The sequence below is a fragment of the Elephantulus edwardii genome, unplaced genomic scaffold (genome assembly GCF_000299155.1).
Source record: "Elephantulus edwardii isolate Elephantulus edwardi_28Jun2011 unplaced genomic scaffold, EleEdw1.0 scaffold00001, whole genome shotgun sequence".
Classification (NCBI taxonomy): Eukaryota; Metazoa; Chordata; class Mammalia; order Macroscelidea; family Macroscelididae; genus Elephantulus; species Elephantulus edwardii.
This window is the reverse complement of record NW_006399751.1, coordinates 49,039,878-49,058,865: the sequence shown is the minus strand read 5'-3', so window position 1 is coordinate 49,058,865 and position 18,988 is coordinate 49,039,878. Positions and strand designations below refer to the sequence as shown.

At 34.8% G+C, this 18,988-nt stretch overlaps 1 protein-coding gene across 1 annotated transcript in view; it reads left to right on the top strand.

The window, feature by feature from the left end:
* UBR3 (ubiquitin protein ligase E3 component n-recognin 3 (putative)) overlaps positions 1-18,988 on the top strand; it is a 272,765-nt gene that overhangs the window by 152,156 nt on the left and 101,621 nt on the right. The window contains exons 20-23 of the mRNA XM_006878857.1: positions 4,194-4,335; positions 8,113-8,224; positions 9,890-10,056; positions 11,929-12,389. Coding sequence (XP_006878919.1) covers positions 4,194-4,335; positions 8,113-8,224; positions 9,890-10,056; positions 11,929-12,389 — 882 coding nt within the window. The remainder of the gene's footprint in view (positions 1-4,193; positions 4,336-8,112; positions 8,225-9,889; positions 10,057-11,928; positions 12,390-18,988) is intronic.

The following is an 18,988-nucleotide window of genomic DNA, read 5'->3' as shown; positions in this document are numbered from 1 at the left end:
ATTGTTTTTCTTATATTGAACCATCCTTGCATGCTTGAAGTGCCTTTCTTTAGGTTGGCAGTGAAACTTGTTCCTCAGAAGACCCCTAGAGCTTTCTTTATAAAAGATGACATTGTCTATAATCTAAGGTCATAAAGCCCATGTTTCACTCTAAGCATTTTATAATTTCAACTATTATTTATGCATTTAACTAATTTTCAGTTAATTTCTGGAAAAGTAGACTAACTTTTGTATTGTTTTTATGTAGATATTTCTTAAATTTTTATTCAACTTGCATGTTCAATGATCCAGACCGTATATATGTTTTCCTTTGTATGGATAGTTTTATAGATTAATGTTCTTTACATATTATAGGTCTTGTTGTTGTTGTTAAGTGCCATCAAGTCATAGATGACTCATAGAGACACTATGAAAGAACTGAACACTAGTATAACTTTCTTCATTTCTCCAAGTTCATAGGATTTCCGGAGGCAAGCTATTTTGGAAGTGGATGCCACTCCTGCTTCTAAGCTTGTTTTAATTGGGAAGCTCCACCAAACCTTGTCCACCTTGGGTAACCATTATTGCATTTTACACATCAGTGTCACACTGTTCAGCATCACAGCAACCACACGTTACTTCTGTACAGCAAATGGACAGGCTATTGCTATACCAGATGTTTGACCAAAAATAATTTAAACCAGGCCTGAGTGCCGCAGATTAAAATCACTCACCTTTTTTTTATTTTAAATTCTTTTTTCCCCCTTTTTAAAAATTTAAATAGCATTTGCTTTATTACAAATCTTTAGTATTGGCTTCCCATATTTCCCCTTTTGCTTTTATCATAATTATGTTATCATCTAGATTAGCATCCTTTATACACAAATAAAACAAATTAAACATAATAAACTCAAAGTAATACTTTCAAATTCTCCATATGACCAGAAGGATTCAGGTTGAATATTCCTTTAAAGTTTAATTGTCCCGTTGCCACAGTGCTTGTCAAAACCAGTTCTGATTAATCTCCTTTGTCATTGTGTCCTTTGCCATTCCCTATCACTCTTCCCTGAGAGAGATTTCACCCTGATTCATAAGGAAAAGGGGATGGCGTATTCTCTTACCTACTTCCTGCTGAAAAGGGACACCTAGGTTTCAGGGTGAAGATCTTCTCTCACTACTCTAAAGGGCCCCTTTGGCAATAGGAAACATGTAGACTATTGCGGAGATTGATTTTGGAATTTAGATGCACTGTTATCGGTTGTGCTTAGCCATACATGTTCATATCCTTGAAGATGCATCATGGAACTGTTGCAGCCTAGAAGACACAAATTTAACTAACAGGTTAAAAGTACATGAGTCAAAAATTAAAAGCAATAATATTCTAAGTAGAGGTTCTAACAGAAAATTACCCACCTTTGACAGTCTTCTTAGCTTTTAAAATAGTTTTGTGAGAAGGATAATTGTTTTTGTAATTTGTCCTGCTAAGATTATTAGCAGACTATTTATGAGAAGTCACAGGTTTTTAGGAGAAACTGGTGAGTGATGGGCTAGAGTTCTGTAGACTGTTAGTTGTAGCACAGCTGGATGGCAACTGTGGGTGATGCAGGCTGGTGTTGTAGATACTCGTGAGCAGCTGTAAACTATGTCCCAGGTGAGCAAGGTTTTACAAAAGAGAAAAGCCCATGGTGCTGAGGTCCCATGAGCTTATATAAGCCTCTAGTAGGATGGAGCTTATATCCCATTCTAATCCTCTCTCTTTAATACAACAATTAATTACTTTAGCATAAAACAAGTGGCTAATCTTTGGCTAGGAACAACAATTTTGTATGACAAACCTTAGACACCCATAAATTACTAAGCTGTATTTTTTGCTAAGAAGTGTTCTGTCTTATGTATATGCTTAATGATTTTAAAATATCTATAATTTTATCTTCCTTTTACATTGTGTTTACATGTTCTTATTATTGATTACTCTTATCAGAAAATTATCTGTAACTTTTTATTCTTCATTACAAATATACTGACATATTGGGGCAAGGGGTGGTGAGCAGGGAGGAAAGTATGCAAGAATGAATGAATGGAAATCCAAAGTCTCTGTAAACTTTCATTACAATTAATAAAAAAAGAAACAAACCCTTAAAAAAATTCTAATGACATACTGGTTATTCAGGTTTTAAATCATAGAAAAGGCTTTGAGGTTTTTGGCCACTAAAGTTCTTACTCCATAGTGAGTTGCATTGCTAACTGAAAGACTTCACCTCTCTTATGGTTCAAATCCACCAGCCATCCCAGTGGAAAGATGGACAGTTTTCTCCTGTGTGATTTATAGCCTCCCCAAAACCTGCTGGTACATGAGCTATGAGTCAGTTCCGACTTCATGGCTGTGAGCACATGAAGAAAGTAAGACTAGGAACTGTTTGTGCTTGTTCTGCCTTACACAAATTAAACTTACAGACACACTTAAGTGCCTAACTCCAAAATTGCCCATAGTTTTGTTTTTCTATTCTGTTTTTGCTTTGTTTACCATTTTACTATTTTTTCATTGTTCTCTTCTTTCAATGTAGTTTGAAGTTTCTTCCCCTGTATTATTTCTTGGCTGCTGAGTTTTATTTCTTGTTTGAATTGTAGTTAAGGCTACAGATTTCTTTCCCTCCCTACACATTGCTTTGTGAATTGTGAGAATAATTTCACAGTTCAGAGAATATAATTAGTATCACTAAATTGTACATGTAGAAACTGTTGAATTGGTGTATATTTTGCTTTATGTACTCTCAACTGTTACTTAGTAATCACAACAAAATAAAGAAAATTTAGAATTAAATTTTTTCCTTTTTTTATTATTTTAAACTTTTTTTAGTTGAGATTTTAATGAAAGTTTATAAAGAACCTGGGTTTCCAATCATTCATTGTTGCACATTTCCCTCCCTGCATCCCCCCACCCCCATCACTTTTTTCTTTGGGAAAAAGTTCTTTCATTGTTATACAGTCCCCTCCCCCCCAGAGCACTTTACGGTGCAGCTCTTAGTCTGGACTCTTGTCATGCCAAAATACCTAGTCATATCTTCCTTTTATGCAATTTTTTAAGAGATATTTTAAAATTCCCTAATGTGATTGTGGATTTGTCATTTTTTTCTGAGCATTTCTCTCAAAATTTGCCTTTAATGTTTTAAGTTTACCATTTCATACACGATCATAATTATTATCTTTCTGGAAGACTGTTTTTCTCCCACCCTTGAAGAGACAGACAAACTTTATTTCCTCTCTCTTTTGGTTTGTATTCTCACAACTTTAAGCCTTTTGTGAGCCCAAGGGGTTAGATTTGTTTGCTCAAAGGCTTGAAATCTGTTGGCATATGTAGTTCATGTTATTAATTTCTCCTTTGTTTTCAGTGTCAGGGGAATTCTTTCTTTTTTGTAAGCTCAAATATGAATTTAAAAGAATATATTTTATATTACATCCAGCTTTTTAATTGTTGCTAGTGGGAGAATTTTTAGGTTATCTATTTTGTTTTATCAGTGGAACCCGAAATTTTTGTGTTAGTTCTTCACTTTGAATTCTTTCTGTCTTCGTTAATTTTTTTTAAGACCTCAAATTCTTTTTAGTTTTAGTTTAGCTCTTTCTACATATTTTTATCTGATAATAAAGGGAATAGTAATGTTCATTGTGTAGAGAAGAGATATCATTTGGTATTTTTAAGGAATTCAACTATAAGCAGTTCCTTGACTTTTAATGGGCTTCTGCTCTGATAACTCCAAGTTGATTCTGATATAAGTTGAACACCTCATTTAAAAAATTCATTGTTGTAGCTTTTCATTGTCACGCTATATAAATTTGATCTTGACTGTTTATGAGTGAATGATAACTTGGGTTTACATGCTGCAACGTTGTCTATAGGGTGTATTATTAATGATAAGATGTAAAAAACAAATAAACAAACAAAAACTGACAAAATGAAACCAGCCAGGGGGAAAAAGTGCATCCACCAAAACCAACAACTCAAAAAACCGCAACCAAAGCCAAACCCAACCTACATGGTTGTAAGTGTGGTTGTCAGAACTTGAATATGTCATAAGTTAGGAATTGCCTGTACAGAATAGAAAAAAAATGTGACAATACAATTTATGTTTAGAAATAATTTTAAATAATTATTTCACCTTTAATATTGTAGTTTTGAATTTTGAGTTTTAAATTTTAATTTTGTTTTATTTTTACAGCTTAAAACAAAGTGGAAAGTTCCCTGGAAATCCCTGGCCCCCTTATAAGAAAAGGACACCACTCCATCCCAGCTATAAAGGTCTCATGAGACTTTTGCACTGTAAAACTTTACACATTGTGCTATTCACTCTGCTTTACAAGGTACAGTAGTAATTTGGATAGAAAGACTCAGATTAGAATTTCTTTTTAATAAATATACTAAAGGATGTTTACATTAAAGTACCAGTTTTAAGGCAAGGTACATATACATTTAAAATATATTGAAAATTTAGTCATCATTACACATATGTGACATCTTGTTGTTGTGTACCATTGAGCACTGACCCGTAGCTGACCCTCTGGCTGGTCTTCAGAGGCAGTTAATTGCCCATCGTTTAGCCACGGATCTGCTGGTGTCTTCAAACTGCATGCCTTCGGGATTGCCAATTTGAAAATAATGAAGAACTAGTTATTCTGTTTGATAAACTATTTGTTTTATCATTCTTAATATTTATATATTTACCTTTGACTTCTGTGGAACAAAATCTGAGAAACTACAGGAAGAACAGAATCAGCAACAGTAGGGAACAAATCACCAGCAGAACCCAGTAACCTTACAAAACTGAGATGGCAACCATGGGAGTAGAAATCTTACTAAGAACCACTTGGTTGTTCTTGGCTTTCTACCTCTAAAAGGAGTAGAATATGGAGGGCTTTGAATGAGTTCCTTTGTAGCAGCATCAAGAATATGCTTTTAGCATCTTTGAGAAAACACAAAATAGTGATGATGCTGCAGCAGGAGCCTCCAGAGGCCTTGGGATGGGAGCTCACGGAGTTTTCCACAGAGGCTTTGGAAGTGGTCTGTGTGATTGGGGCTGCCATGGTGGACAGGACTGTGGGAGGGGCCATGGAGCTTGAGGAGGCACAGCTGAGGATAAGAAGTGGCCATCACCAAGCTAGGCCATCCGGTCAAATATATGAAAATCAAATCCTTGGAGGAGATTTATCTCTTCTCATTGCCCATCAAGGAGTCTGAGATCATTGACTATCTTGGCAATGTCCCTCAAGGTCTTAAAAATCATACCTGTGCAGAAGCAGACATAGCTGGCCAGCAGACCAGGTTCAAAGCCTTTGTCAAATGGCCATATTGGTTTGGGCATCCAGTACTCCAACTCCAAGGAGGTAGCTACTGCCATTTGTGGAGCCATCATCCTGGCCAAGCTCTCCATAGTCGCTGTGTGGCGTGGCTACTGGGGGAACAAGATTGGCAAACCTCACACCATTCCCTGCAAGGTGACTGGGTGTTATTCTCATTTGGTCAGAAATACAAATTTTAGAAGTTTATACAAGTTATAGAAGAAATACAAGTTTTAGACGTTCGATAATTAGTTCACATGGTGAAACTGATGACCATTTCCTGACTTAATGATAAGTAATTTTTGCTTAAAAAATTAAGGAAGCTTTTTTAAGTGATAGAATTTTTCAACCTTTTAATTTGCTTGATGTGAAAATAATGCATTATAAAAAAATAAAAAGGGCATTAGGTCTGATAAAATTTTTATGAATAAATTATAAAATTCCAACTTAGAGCTTTCATGATCCTAATGAAAAAGTTTTAATGCTAATTTAAAAAATTTCATTTTACCCAAGTGATATTTAAATACAAATAAATATAAATTTTAAAAGTTGATTTACAAACATCCAAAAAAAAAAAAAAGTTGATTTACAGAAATAGAATTCTCTCTCATTGCTGTCAAGTTGATTCTGACTCATAGTTGACCCTTTATTGAGTTTCTAAGACTGTAAATCATATGGGCAGAAGCTTCTCAGATTTTTCTCTCAGACTGGCTGGTGGATTTGAACTACCAAAGAGGCATGGCCTTTGGGTTAGCCACACAATTCTCTATCAAGCATACTACCAGAGTTCCTTAAATAGATTTAATTCTAAAAGGAAAAAAAAAGGTTTAGTCTGTTCACTGTCAAATAGATGTGGATACAACTCATGTCATATAATCATATTTTTAAGAAAAAATACTAAAGCCTCCATTACTCACTACTGGGAGGTAAATAAAAAGCTGTATATGAGGAAAAAAATTACTATTTGAAACTCCATTCTTGATTCACAGTAGATTAGGTACTGAGTGAATTAGTCCTCCTTTCCCAGTCTCCTCAGCCATTTGGAAAGTTTCTGTCAGCCTAGCCTATAATCTTTTTTAATCTTTTTGTTTTGCCACAGTTGTGTCTACCATTCTTCACCTGCCCTCTTCTGACTCCTTCCCTCTTTTGATCAGATGGCTTTAGGTAGTCCTGAAAGCCTCTGTAAGATGATAAAGCCTTCTTTTACAATCCCTAACTAAAGTAATCTTTATTATATTTTCCTCATAGAAGCCTTTACTTTTAGTTTTTGCATCTTTTCCTTTCTCATCCATATAAACTATAAACCAATGTGTACACTTACATAGTCACAAAAAAATTGTAATTTTAATTGCAGAGACAGATTCTTTAAAAATCATGGTAACAGCATGTAAACAATATTTTTGCCAATTCAGTGGTTTTTATATGTCTTCTTCAGTGACACTGATTATGGTCATCATGTTGTGCAGCTATCACCAGTGTTGTTTTCTAAATTATATCAGCACCCATTAACCAGTCCTTCTAGATATTTTACTTTTTATAATTGGAATGACAGTTAAAAACCAAATTAATTTTCATTTAATCATTTCTCACATTTTGTTATACAGAAATAATATTTACCTTCAATGTAATCACATTTTTCCACTTCCTCACTGTAATTCTTATTTCCTTTAATTTTTCTATACCACTCTGTGCCTTCTGTTTCTTAGGTGATATTGTGCTGATCGTCTCCTTATTGTGTATTGCCTTGCATTTAACTTACCTTATGTGACTTTTTTTTTCACTCCTTTTTTTAATTTCTCATCCCTGATAACTAGCCAATATGATTCTCTGTGCAATCCAAATTTCCTCTAGTTTTAGAAAAGTAATTGTATACAATATTTGCCCTTTTCTGACCAACTTACTTCACTCAGCATAGTAACATCTTGATTTAGCCATATTATGCAGTGTTTTGCAAATGTATATTGTTTGTTAGTATTATATAGAGATCTACTGAAATTTCTGTATCCATTCATCTATTGATGGACACTTGGATTATTTCTGTTTCCTTCCAATTGTAAGTGATACCGCTGTGATCATGAGTGTGTACATGTCTTGTTTGTGTCACAGCTCTTGTTATATTAGAATCCAATTTAAGAACATTAATGTTCTATAAATGTTTATTTCCCCTCCAACTATATGTCATTTACTATACTAAAAATATTTGCATATAGTATCCTGTTTAACAGATTTATTTAATAATAGTGCTTATCACCAGGAAGAATATCAGCAAATGAGAGTATAACTTATTCTTGTTAAATTAGTATGTTAGATACTGGTCTATTATTAATAGTTTCAGTGGATTATTTAATATATTCACTTTTAGCAGTTGTTGTTGTTTGTGTAATATCGAACCAGAACCATCTCATATCTGACCCTCCAATGGGTTTTCAGAAGCAGTTAATCTCAGGGGAGGAGTCTGCCCATCCTCCTTCCATGGAGCTCCTGGTGAATTCAAACTACATGCCTATGGGATTGCAGTGCAGCTTCTTGCCTCTAGGCCACCAGTGCACCCTTTTAGTAATCATGTAACATGATTTCTGCTTTGGTCCCCAATACTATGTGATCTTGAGAGGGAACCACTTTTTAAATTGTTTTAATTTACCTGTTCACAATGATGAAGTCTTATTCACATGTATGATAATGGTTTCTATTTATTTTTAGAAATGTGATTATGCTATTTTAACCTGTAACATTAACACATTTTTGAACTGTTAAATGAAATCTATTTTGTGAGAAAATAATTACATTTCTCCCTTTTCATAGATTTTGATGGATCATCAAAATCTGTCAGAACATGTTCTCTGCATGGTTTTATATCTGATTGAATTAGGACTTGAAAATTCTCCTGAAGAAGAATCAGATGAAGAAGTAAGTAGTTTTTTATATTTTTAAATATGAAGTTACACCGCCTTAGTAAAGGTAGTATGTACTCTTGAAATATATTGAATGATTCACAATACTTTTAAGATTTTAAAAGAAATAGTGAAAGACTTAAAATACATAGTTTATTTGTAGATTTAAAATAACATGTTGTCTTTGAAAACTTTTCCTAATATGATAAATACTTCTTGTAGAATTATGGCAATTGAAATTTTTGTAGTTTATCACAAAAATTAATCTTAAGTGATTAATATATTTTTTAAATTTTATGTTGGTTTGCTCACAAAATTCCTATACATTGTGTTTCCCACTATTCTTCATTCATATTGTGTTTCATACAATCATTCACATGCTTTCTGTTCTATAAAATCAGTTACTTTGGACCTTGTGCATCATTAGCCAGGCTTTTTTTCAGGTTCTCACTGGATCCTTTCCATTTCCTTCCACTCTCCCCCCAGTCACCAAACTGTGCACTCCCTGGTTTCACTCTACCCATCCTCACCCCTCTGCACTCACCCCTTCCTTCCTTGGGTCCCCATACATGTTTTACTAGTTCTTCTATTTTTACAATAATGATTTTTATGCAGTATTTGTCCTTATGAGACAAATAGTTCACTCATTATAATGCTCTCCAGTCTCTCCCAAGTTATGTAGTATTTTTCAAAATTATTGCGCCTGAGTGCGGCATGGTGGTAAATGTATTTTTTATTTTATGTTAAAGACTTTGATGACCTGTAAGCAATTAATTTAGAACTGCAGCCTCAAAATTCCATTATTTTTGAGTAACAAATTCCTTCTGTACAGATTATAACTTAATGGAGAAAATATTGTTATATGGGAGAATGTTTGAAAAACTGACCTATACAAATTATTAATGCATTTCAGGGCATTAAAAGTATAATTTCAATAAAAATAACTTATTCTAAATTACTTATACACATTTAAGAGTCTCCTCTTACTCTTCTGCTGAAAAGATAAGATACACTATGATATTATATAATAGCAAACAAAGGAATTAGTACTTCATTTTTGAATAATCCTCAGAAATTCAGATTCATTGCTGTTGAGTTGGAACCAATTCTTAGCTACCTTGTGGTGGCTTTTTGGGAGTCTGTAAGCCCTTGAGAGGAGATAGTTCATCTTTCTACTTGTGGAGCTGCTGGTGGATTCCAGCTGCCAGAGAGGTGTCCTTGGTTTAGCAGTACAATGCCTTATGGACTGGATCCTGTAGTCCTAGTTGACGCAGTGTGTATTTTTTCATAGATTCTAAAATGTCAGTAAGATATCTTTTAAGAGTAGATCATTCTTTGATTGTTTTTTCAAGTTTGCTTTCACAGTAAAGTTAGTTATATATTTTACTTTGAGTTTTTATGGATTTGTAATGATAAGTATCCTGTAATGCCAAGTACTTACAAATTGAGAAAAAATTCTTTTCAGGAGTCATATTGCTTATTGATTGGATTTATTCATTAATATTAAGGTATACAGTCTTTAATTCAGTGGTTGAGTTTTATTAACATTTTATAACTTATTGATGAGAATGTAAGGAATTCAGGAATATGACAGACAGTGGGTGATTTTTGAACTCATTTATCTCTCTTTTACCTGAGACCTGTCCGAACACATTTGATGTTCATTATGTTTATGTTATAGGCATCAGTGGCTGGGTCAGAACGTTGCCATGACAGTTGGTTTCCTGGAAGTAACTTAGTTTCAAACATGCGACATTTTATCAACTATGTTAGAGTCAGAGTTCCTGAGACAGCTCCTGAAGTGAAGAGAGACTCACCTGCAAGTACTAGTTCTGATACCTTAGGTTCTTTACAGGTAAATATGAGAAAAACAATAGAATAAAAGGAAATGTTTTATGGTATGTTGGAATATATTGTTTAGATCATGTTGCAATATATAAAAGAAAAAAGTTTAGGTCTCTTTAAATTGCATTTTGTTTTTCTGGTTTACCTAAGCAACTTCTGCCTCACCAGTCTTTTTCCTTTAATCTGCCAGAGTTCACGCCGACCTAAAGTCCTTCAGAGAGAGGTAGATGTGTATGGTATTTGCCTTGACTAGCAACATGACTTTGACTAGAAATGGGGAAAAATATTTAGAATATTTGAGTGTGCATTTAATTAATGCAATTGAGTTGTTTTTTAAAAAAAGTGTTTAATTAATGGATGTGGTCTGTGTTTGATAAAGTGAATTTAGCTTGATTTATAAGAATCCATCTGAACTTAAAACAGTATTGTGCATTTAATAGTAGATTTAATGCTTGCAATATTTTTCACTGATTATAGATTGCACACTTATTTAAGTGGGTTTGCATTTATCATTGCAGCTGTAATACTAACATCTTATAATGACTGCCTTCTATATTAAAGAAATCTAATAGTTATTTGTAGTTATTTGAAAGCAGCATGACTACTTATAAATATTAATTTTTTTTGCTTCAATGGCAATTGATTAATTTTGATAATAACATGAATCCATAAAAATATTAAACTGTATAATGTGTATTTGAATTAATTTTGATAATTAGCTTTCTCATTGCATGTAGCTTAATTAATTGATAGTTGAAAAGCAGAAATGAAAAATCTTGAAATGACATGCCAGTAACCAAACTTAAATACTTCTGGCCACAACAATGTAGGTTTTTTGTCAGTAGAGAACATTGTATTAGACCTTTTCCATAGTAGAATACATTCATAGAAACTTTCTCTGACTCTGACAGTATGTTTGGCTGTTAATACCACAAAGAGTTTTTTTTTGGTTTTCTTTTTCCCCATGAAGAGTTTTGATTACAGTACTGGAATTCTATATGAGTCAGCTTTACCTCTAAAGCCAATAAAGTATAATTTAAAAATAGCTTTAATGGTAAAACAAGGTTTACTGTAATTTGGCTTATGAAAGCTCAATAGATAGTGAATATCCCATTATGCCAACTTAAAAAATTAATAAATCCCATTAAACTGATTCATATGTTAACTAACATAAGATTTTTGTAGAGAATCCTAATTCAGTTTGTCTGCTTTAATAGAAAAGCTGCTGGAGAGATTACTGTTGAGAAAATAGTTTAAAATATTTTAAAATGACTATTAACAGTGACATTTAAATATGAAAGATTAATTTGATCTGTGTATTTTAGTTTAATAATTAAGCTTTTATATTAGAGGTAATTGTCAACCTCTTCAAGTTCTTTGAAAATGAGATTAATTAAAAGTACAGATTTATGAAATTTAATTTATCAATTAATGATAGAACATTCTTAGGCAAATCACACACAGACAAGCACGTGCTTAAGCTTGTTCTCTTTTCTGTGGTAGATAGATCATGGTTGTGAAAGAGCTGTTATTAATGGCATTATTCTTTCTGCTTTTTGCTATTTCTACATTGAATGGGACTAAGTAAATTGAAAGAGAAAGAGAGGTGGATGGAATTAGAAATATATGTCACAGAAAAATATATATTTTTAAAAAATATTACAGCTTGCCCATATATTGTCTCATTTTTTGCAGTATACATTTAAATCAACAACATTCCCTTGAGACTTGAAGAAAGTTTAAATAGAAATAAGTCCTTAAAACTATTTAAATAAAGCCTTATATGAAACTTTTAACTTTTGGAACATGTTGGTACTATTTATGTTCTCAAAAATTGATGCTGAATAATTTCTCTTGATTTTCTTCTTTTTTTTAATGGTAGAATTCTGGCACAGCTCAAGTTTTCAGCTTAGTGGCAGAACGTAGAAAGAAATTTCAGGAGATCATCAATCGTAGTAGCAGTGAAGCAAATCAGGTGGTTCGTCCCAAAACTTCAAGTAAATGGTCTGCTCCTGGTTCAGCTCCACAGCTAACTACAGCCATTTTGGAAATAAAAGAAAGCATATTGTCTTTGCTAATTAAACTTCACCACAAACTCTCAGGAAAACAGAACTCCTACTATCCTCCTTGGCTAGATGACATAGAAATTTTAATGCAACCAGAAATTCCTAAATACAGTCATGGAGACGGTATAACTGCAGTGGAGAGAATTTTACTAAAAGCTGCATTGCAAAGCAGAATGAACAAACGCATCATTGAGGAGATATGTAGAAAAGTGACCCCTCCTGTGCCACCCAAAAAAGTCACTGCAGCAGAAAAGAAAACATTGGACAAAGAAGAAAGGTAATCTTTAACATTTTACACAGGTATGAGATAGCTAATGATTTGGTATTTTCTTGTTTGGTTTATCATGTAGCTATAGCAGCTATAGACAAAGATTATTTTTTAAGGCCCCTGGCACTGAATATTAGTCCTTGTGTGTATTACAAAATATTTTGTGTACTACAATATTTTGTAGTATGCCAAGTTAGAGGAGGGTGATGAGAGTTTCTGATCACACTTAGATTACTATCATAAATTTATAGTATCCTTTGGGAAAATTGCTGCTATTGTTATTCTGTAAACTCTACTATTGTTATTGCTGTAAACTTGAAAGTGAGTTTATAGAAATTTTAATCCTTGAGTTCTGTTGTGATAATTCAACTAGAGGGACATACAACAATGCTACTAATGTAATTAATAATTTTTTGAGAATTAGCATTAAAACACCAAGGTTAATGTGTATTTAGTGTATTAACAATTTAAGAAAGGTTGCACTTTTTACTCATAGTACTACTACGTACATGTATGCATGTTCTGTACCACTGAGTCAGAACTCACCAGTGGCCACTGACCCTCCCCCTTTTAGACTCAGTAAAGAGGAGGAGATTATGCATCTTTCTCCTGTAGAGTAGATGGTGGATTTGAATCACATACCTTTGGGTGGGTAGTGCAGTTCCTTATCATTAAGCCACCAAAGAGTGCCCCACTTCATACTTTGGAGTTGTTTCAAAGAACTAACATAATTTATATAACAGTTCAATAATTCTGAATTTCTCTTAAGTTTAACAATTTATGGAGCCGTACATGCAGTCTCCAAGGAGAAAGATTAGAAATTGCATTCTGTAAAAATTTACAGCATGGGAAATCCAATGAAGGGTCACTAAGATTGGAATAAACTCTACAACAATGAGTTAGTAGATCATTGATAAAATGAGAAGGTTAAAAGTGTATTGTAAATTTTTATTAACCTCTTCTAAATTGATTTTTCCTACTGATACATGTAATTTAAAAAAAATTAAAGAAGGTAAATAGTCACTAAGTCAAAATTTCTTTTACTTGGTTAAGGGTATTTTGTAATCATTATTTCTAGTAGTACATGTGGTACTGGAGGAATGGTTCATTGAAACCATTATCCCCAATACGTCTTACTTTTTGATCAATTCCCTTTACATAACCAGTTTTCTATAATCTCCCCACAGACAAATGCCCTCCTTCTGTATTGGTTGTTGAGTCCTGACACCCTGTGCTAGGCCACTGTTGTCACCCTCTATGTTCAGGAAGGGAGAAGTAGAAAGTATGGATTTAATATTTTTTAAATGGACAATGTCATAGAGTTAATTAATTAATAAAATGAGTGATCAAGCAAAGTAATAACAAGTTGACTCAAAAAGGTATGAACAATAAGAATTATATAATAAATTATTTTGTTATGTTATTAGGTGCCATTGAGTTTAGTATGACTCACAGCGACCCTAGGAACAACAAACCTAAACATAATTATTATATGAATCCTATGTTTTCCTTAAAGTAAATGTTAAAAACAATTTCAAGTATCTTAAAAATTTATAATTTATTTATACTATCATTCACTTTTATACAATCATTCATATACAGTCTTTTTAGGATCATTCATAATTTTGTTTTATTCAGCCATTTCTGTACTTTGTATTTTGAATATAATTACTATTGACTATTGACCTATTAGTTTTGTCTCCCTGTCTCAAATCCCTATCGTACATTACCTGTTCCTTTACCTGCCTCATTCCCTATACTAATCTTTGTTGTCCTAGTGATTTCCTTTTCCTTCTACACCTTTCCTTTTTAAACAGTTATGTGTATTTTTTTTACTATTTGCTATTTGCAATATTTATATTGTCTTTGTTTCCATTCTTCCAGAGTTGAGTCTCCCTTGCTTAGTTCCTGTAGTGTTTTGTCTACCCATTCCATTTCTTTTCTCCCTTGGCCCCTCAGTTAGCCTCCAATTTTTACAGTAGTGATCTAGTGCAGTATTTGTTCTTTTGTGACTGAGTTACTTCACTAAACCCAAGATGCCCTCTAGACTGTCGCGTATTGTGTTGTACTTTATGAGTACTTCATTATTCTCTAGTGCTGCCTAGTATTCTGTTATGTGCATATGTTGTTATTGTTATGTGCTGTCGAGTCACTTGCAACTCATAGCAACCCTATGTACAACAGCCCTAAACTCTGCTCTGTCCTGTCCCAGTCACACTGTCTCTGACACATCCACCCTGATTACCCCAGTCACTGAATCAATCCACCTCATAGAGTGTCTTCCCCTCCTGCACTGTCCCTCCTCCCTCTCAAGCATGACGTCCCTCTCCAAGGACTGGTCCCTCCTTGCAACATGTCCAAAGTATGTCAGATAAAGCTTTAGGATCCTTGCCTCCAGCCATAGTTTTTCTATCCAGTAGTTTGTTGATGGGCATTTAGATTGTGTCCATTTACTTGCTATAGTGAATAATGCTGTGTGAACATAGGTATACAGAGTGTTAAATATCTTTTTGAACATCATCGATATAAATTTATTATTACTTTGTATGTAGGTAAATCATGATTCTTGACTTTATTTTTGTACTTTGCCTGTTTAATTTATCATTATATCCACTTACTGGATGAAAGCAGAGTGTGAAAACTCTTAAAATTATTTATTAACATTTCATTCTGCAAAATTCGATATTGTTGAATTCTTGGGCCACTTAAAATTAATAGAAAAATGTTTTTAAATTTCCTAGAATGATTTCATAGAACCTCAGTCTAATAAAGTACTTTTATAGTATATGAAACTTTGTGCCACAGAGCCAAAATTGATTCATAGGTAGGCCTCCATTCTGTTTCCAAGGCCATAAATTGCACTGGAGGAGATTGCCTGTCTTTCTCCCAGAAAGCTGTTAGTGGATTCAGACGTCCAGAGAGGCCCGGCCTTTGAGTTAGCAGGACATCTCCCTTTATATAAGGTCATAAAAGCTCCATTTTCTAGTATATAAATGTAATTAATGGACACTAAAAGAAATTGTTAGAGTATATACTTCCCATTGTTGTTGTTGTTATGTGCCGTCGAGTCGTTTGCGACTCATAGCGACCCTATGTACAACAGCCCTAAACCCTGCTCTATCCTGTGCCAATCGCATTGCCTCTGACACACCCATCCTGATTACCCCAGTCACTGAATCAATCCACCTCATAGAGGGTATTCCCCTCCTGTGCTGTCCCTCCACCCTACCAAGCATGATGTCCCTTTCCAAGCACCCGTCTCTCCTTACAACATGTCCAAAGTACATCAGACAAAGCCCCAGAATCCTTGCCTCCAAGGAGTAGCCTGGTTTAACCCTCTCTAGGATGAATGTGTTTGTTTTCTTGGCAGTCCAGGGTACACTCAATACTCTTCTCCAGCACCACAGCTCAAAGGCATCACTTCTCCTTCTATCCTCCCTAGTTATTGTCCAACTCTCTGATGCATAACAAGTGATTGCAAAGACCATGGCCTGTACCAGGAGCACCTTAATCTCCAGAGAGACACCGTTGCTCTTGAGTACTTTAGAGAGGTCCCTAACAGCAGACTTTCCCATCGTGATACGTTTTTTTATTTCCTGGCTGCTGGTGCCAGGAGTGTTGACCGTGGAGCCAAGCAAATTGAAGCTGTGCACAATCTCAATCTCTTCGCTATCTATCCTGATGCTACCAATTGGTCCAGTGCTCAGAATCTTTGTCTTCTTGACATTGAGCCTCAGTCCGTATTGAAGGCTGCAGTCCTTGACCCTCTGCAGCAAGTGCATGAGGTCCTTCTCAGTTTCAGCAAGCAGGGTTGTATCATCTGCATAATGCAGATTGTTAATAGATCTTCCACCAATCCTGACTCCACAATTCTCCTCATAGAGCCCAGCCTCCCAGATAATCTGCTCTGCATACAGGTTGAAAAGGTATGGAGACAGGACACATCCCTGGTGTACACCCTTCCCAATTTTGAACCATGCAGTGTTACCCTGCTCTGTTCTGACGACTGCCTCTTGGTCCAAGTATAGGTTTCGCATTAGCATGATTAAATTTTCTGGGATTCCCCTTCTTCTCAGAGTCAGCCACAGTTTATTATGATCCACACAGTCAAACACCTTTGCATAATCAATGAAATACAGATAGACATTCTTCTGGTATTCCCTGTTTTCAGCTAAGATCCATCTAACATTAGCTACAATATCCCTAGTACCACAACCCCTTCTAAACCCAGCCTGGACTTCCGGCAGTTCTCTGCTGATGTGCTGTTCTAGTCGTTTTTGGATAATCTTCAGTAAAATCTTGCTTGCATGTGAAATCAATGATACTGTTCTGTAGTTTCCGCACTCAGTTGGGTACCCTTCTTTGGAATGGGAACAAGTATAGATCTCTTCCAGTCAGTTGGCCAAGTGGTTGTTCTCCAGATTTCTTGGCACAACTTGGTGAGCCCATCCAGGGCAGCATCTCTTAGCTGAAATATGTCAATTGGTATACCATCTATTCCTGGGGCCTTATTTTTTGCTATTTCCTTCAAAGCAGCTTGAACTTCTGCCTTCATCACCAAAGGCTCAAATGCTATTTCATTAAATTCTTCTGTATCTGCCAATTCCTTTCGATACAATGACTCAATATATTCCTTCCATCTTCTTTTAATACCTCCTGGATCATTTAATATTCTGCCTAAAGCATCCTTGATTATAGCAACTTTAGGTTTAAATTTGTTCTTCAGTTCCTTGAGCTTAAGAAATGCTGAACGAGTTCCGCCCTTTTGATTTTTCAACTCTAGCTCCTCGCACATTTCATTGTAATATTTTGCTTTGTCATTCCTGCTGCCTTTTGGAATCTTCTGTTCAGCTCTTTAGTATCTTGAATCTTGAATTCTTCCTTGTACTTTGGCTTCTCTATGCTCCAGTGCAATCCCATTACATTTTTAAAATTTTCTACTAGTTTATTTTTGTTTTTAAGAAGAAATTATTTCAGTTTTCCTCACTTCTCCACCCATCAAATTGTACAACCCCATGATTAGCCTCCCTCCCCCTGCACATCCTCATCCCTCTGCTTTCACCTTCTCCCCCCCTCTTGAATCCTTACACTCACTCTACATAATAGTTTTATATAATATTTATCCTTGAGGGACTGAGTTCACTCAGCATAATGCTCTCCATTACATTTTTTTATTATTATTAATTTTAGTAGACATTACAGAGGTTTTGGATTTCCATTCATTCATTGCCACACTTTTCTCCCTGTAGGAGAAATTCTGGATTCCTGTGCTAACCATAATACTCAATCATATATCACCTCTACTCTGTTCTTTCCCTCATCTGTTTCAATACAATATACGTAATTTATCCAGTTTTTTCTGTCACACCCCAACCCTGATGTCAGACTCATTCTACAACAGTGGCACCATGCAGTATTTGTCCCTTTGTGACTGAGATATTTCACTCAGCATAATGTCCAAGCAGATATATGCACACCCATGTTTATCACAGCTTTGTTTACAATAGCAAAGAGTTGGAAGCAACCTAAGGGCCCATCAACAAATGAATGACTAGAGAAGCTGTGATATATCCACACAATGGAATACTACGCCGCATTGAAAAATGAGGAACTCATGGAATATTATTCAAAGTGGGTGACCCTGGAGTGAAATATCCATTACATTTTTTAATGAACTTTGTATCAGGGACTGTGATAAATTAACTCTTTTGAGTTTTGTTCAAGTGAAAGATTTGTGTTTCTTGATTAAATGATATATAACTCACTTTTAAACCTTTCTTCTCTTCTTTCCTTGTCTTAAATGTATTATTTTAACCTTTCTTGCAAAGGTGAAGTTCTATATACAGTGGTATTGTTAATGTTCTCTCTCCCTTCTTTATCAACTTTTATAAATTTTATTTTTATTTCGGAGAAAATATACATGTCAAATTAGGTTCTCATTTAACAATTTCTGTACATATTATCCAGTGACACTGGTTCTCTTTTTGTAGTTTATTGTATTACCTTTTATGGCCCAAGGTAAATGTTGACTGCTAGGCCACATTTAGATGACTTTCTAATGGAGGATAATCACCCATTCTCATTGCTGTTTGGTCAGAACCTACTAGTAGCTGACCTTCTAATAGGTTTCTGAAGATGTAAATTGCATGGGAGGAGATTTCCCATCTTTCTCTTGAAGAGCTGTGGTGGATTTGAACTGGCAAAGAGACAAGGCCTTTGGTTAGCAGTACAACTCCCTATGGACTCTACCACCAGAGCTCCCTAGAGAAGCATAGTACTCCTTTACAAATGATAGAATTTATTTTGTCAATCATTTTGTCTTTTAGCTGATAGCTAGCCTCTGGGAGTGGTTTGAATTGCAAGTTTAAATATATCTCAAAGTGTTAGTCTTAGGGGTTCTCCTTTTCTCTCCCTGTTCACTAAACTTGGTCTTTCATGGAAAGTTCAGTTTGTCTACATTGTTTCTCCTTCTAGCAGAGATCCTTCATTATAGCCTTGATCAGAATGGTCAGTAGTGATAAGCCATTTACCACCTAATTCTGGCCTCATGGTTGGTGAAGCTATGCTTTGTGTATGCAGTTAACCCTATAGTCCAGCTCCCTCCCCCC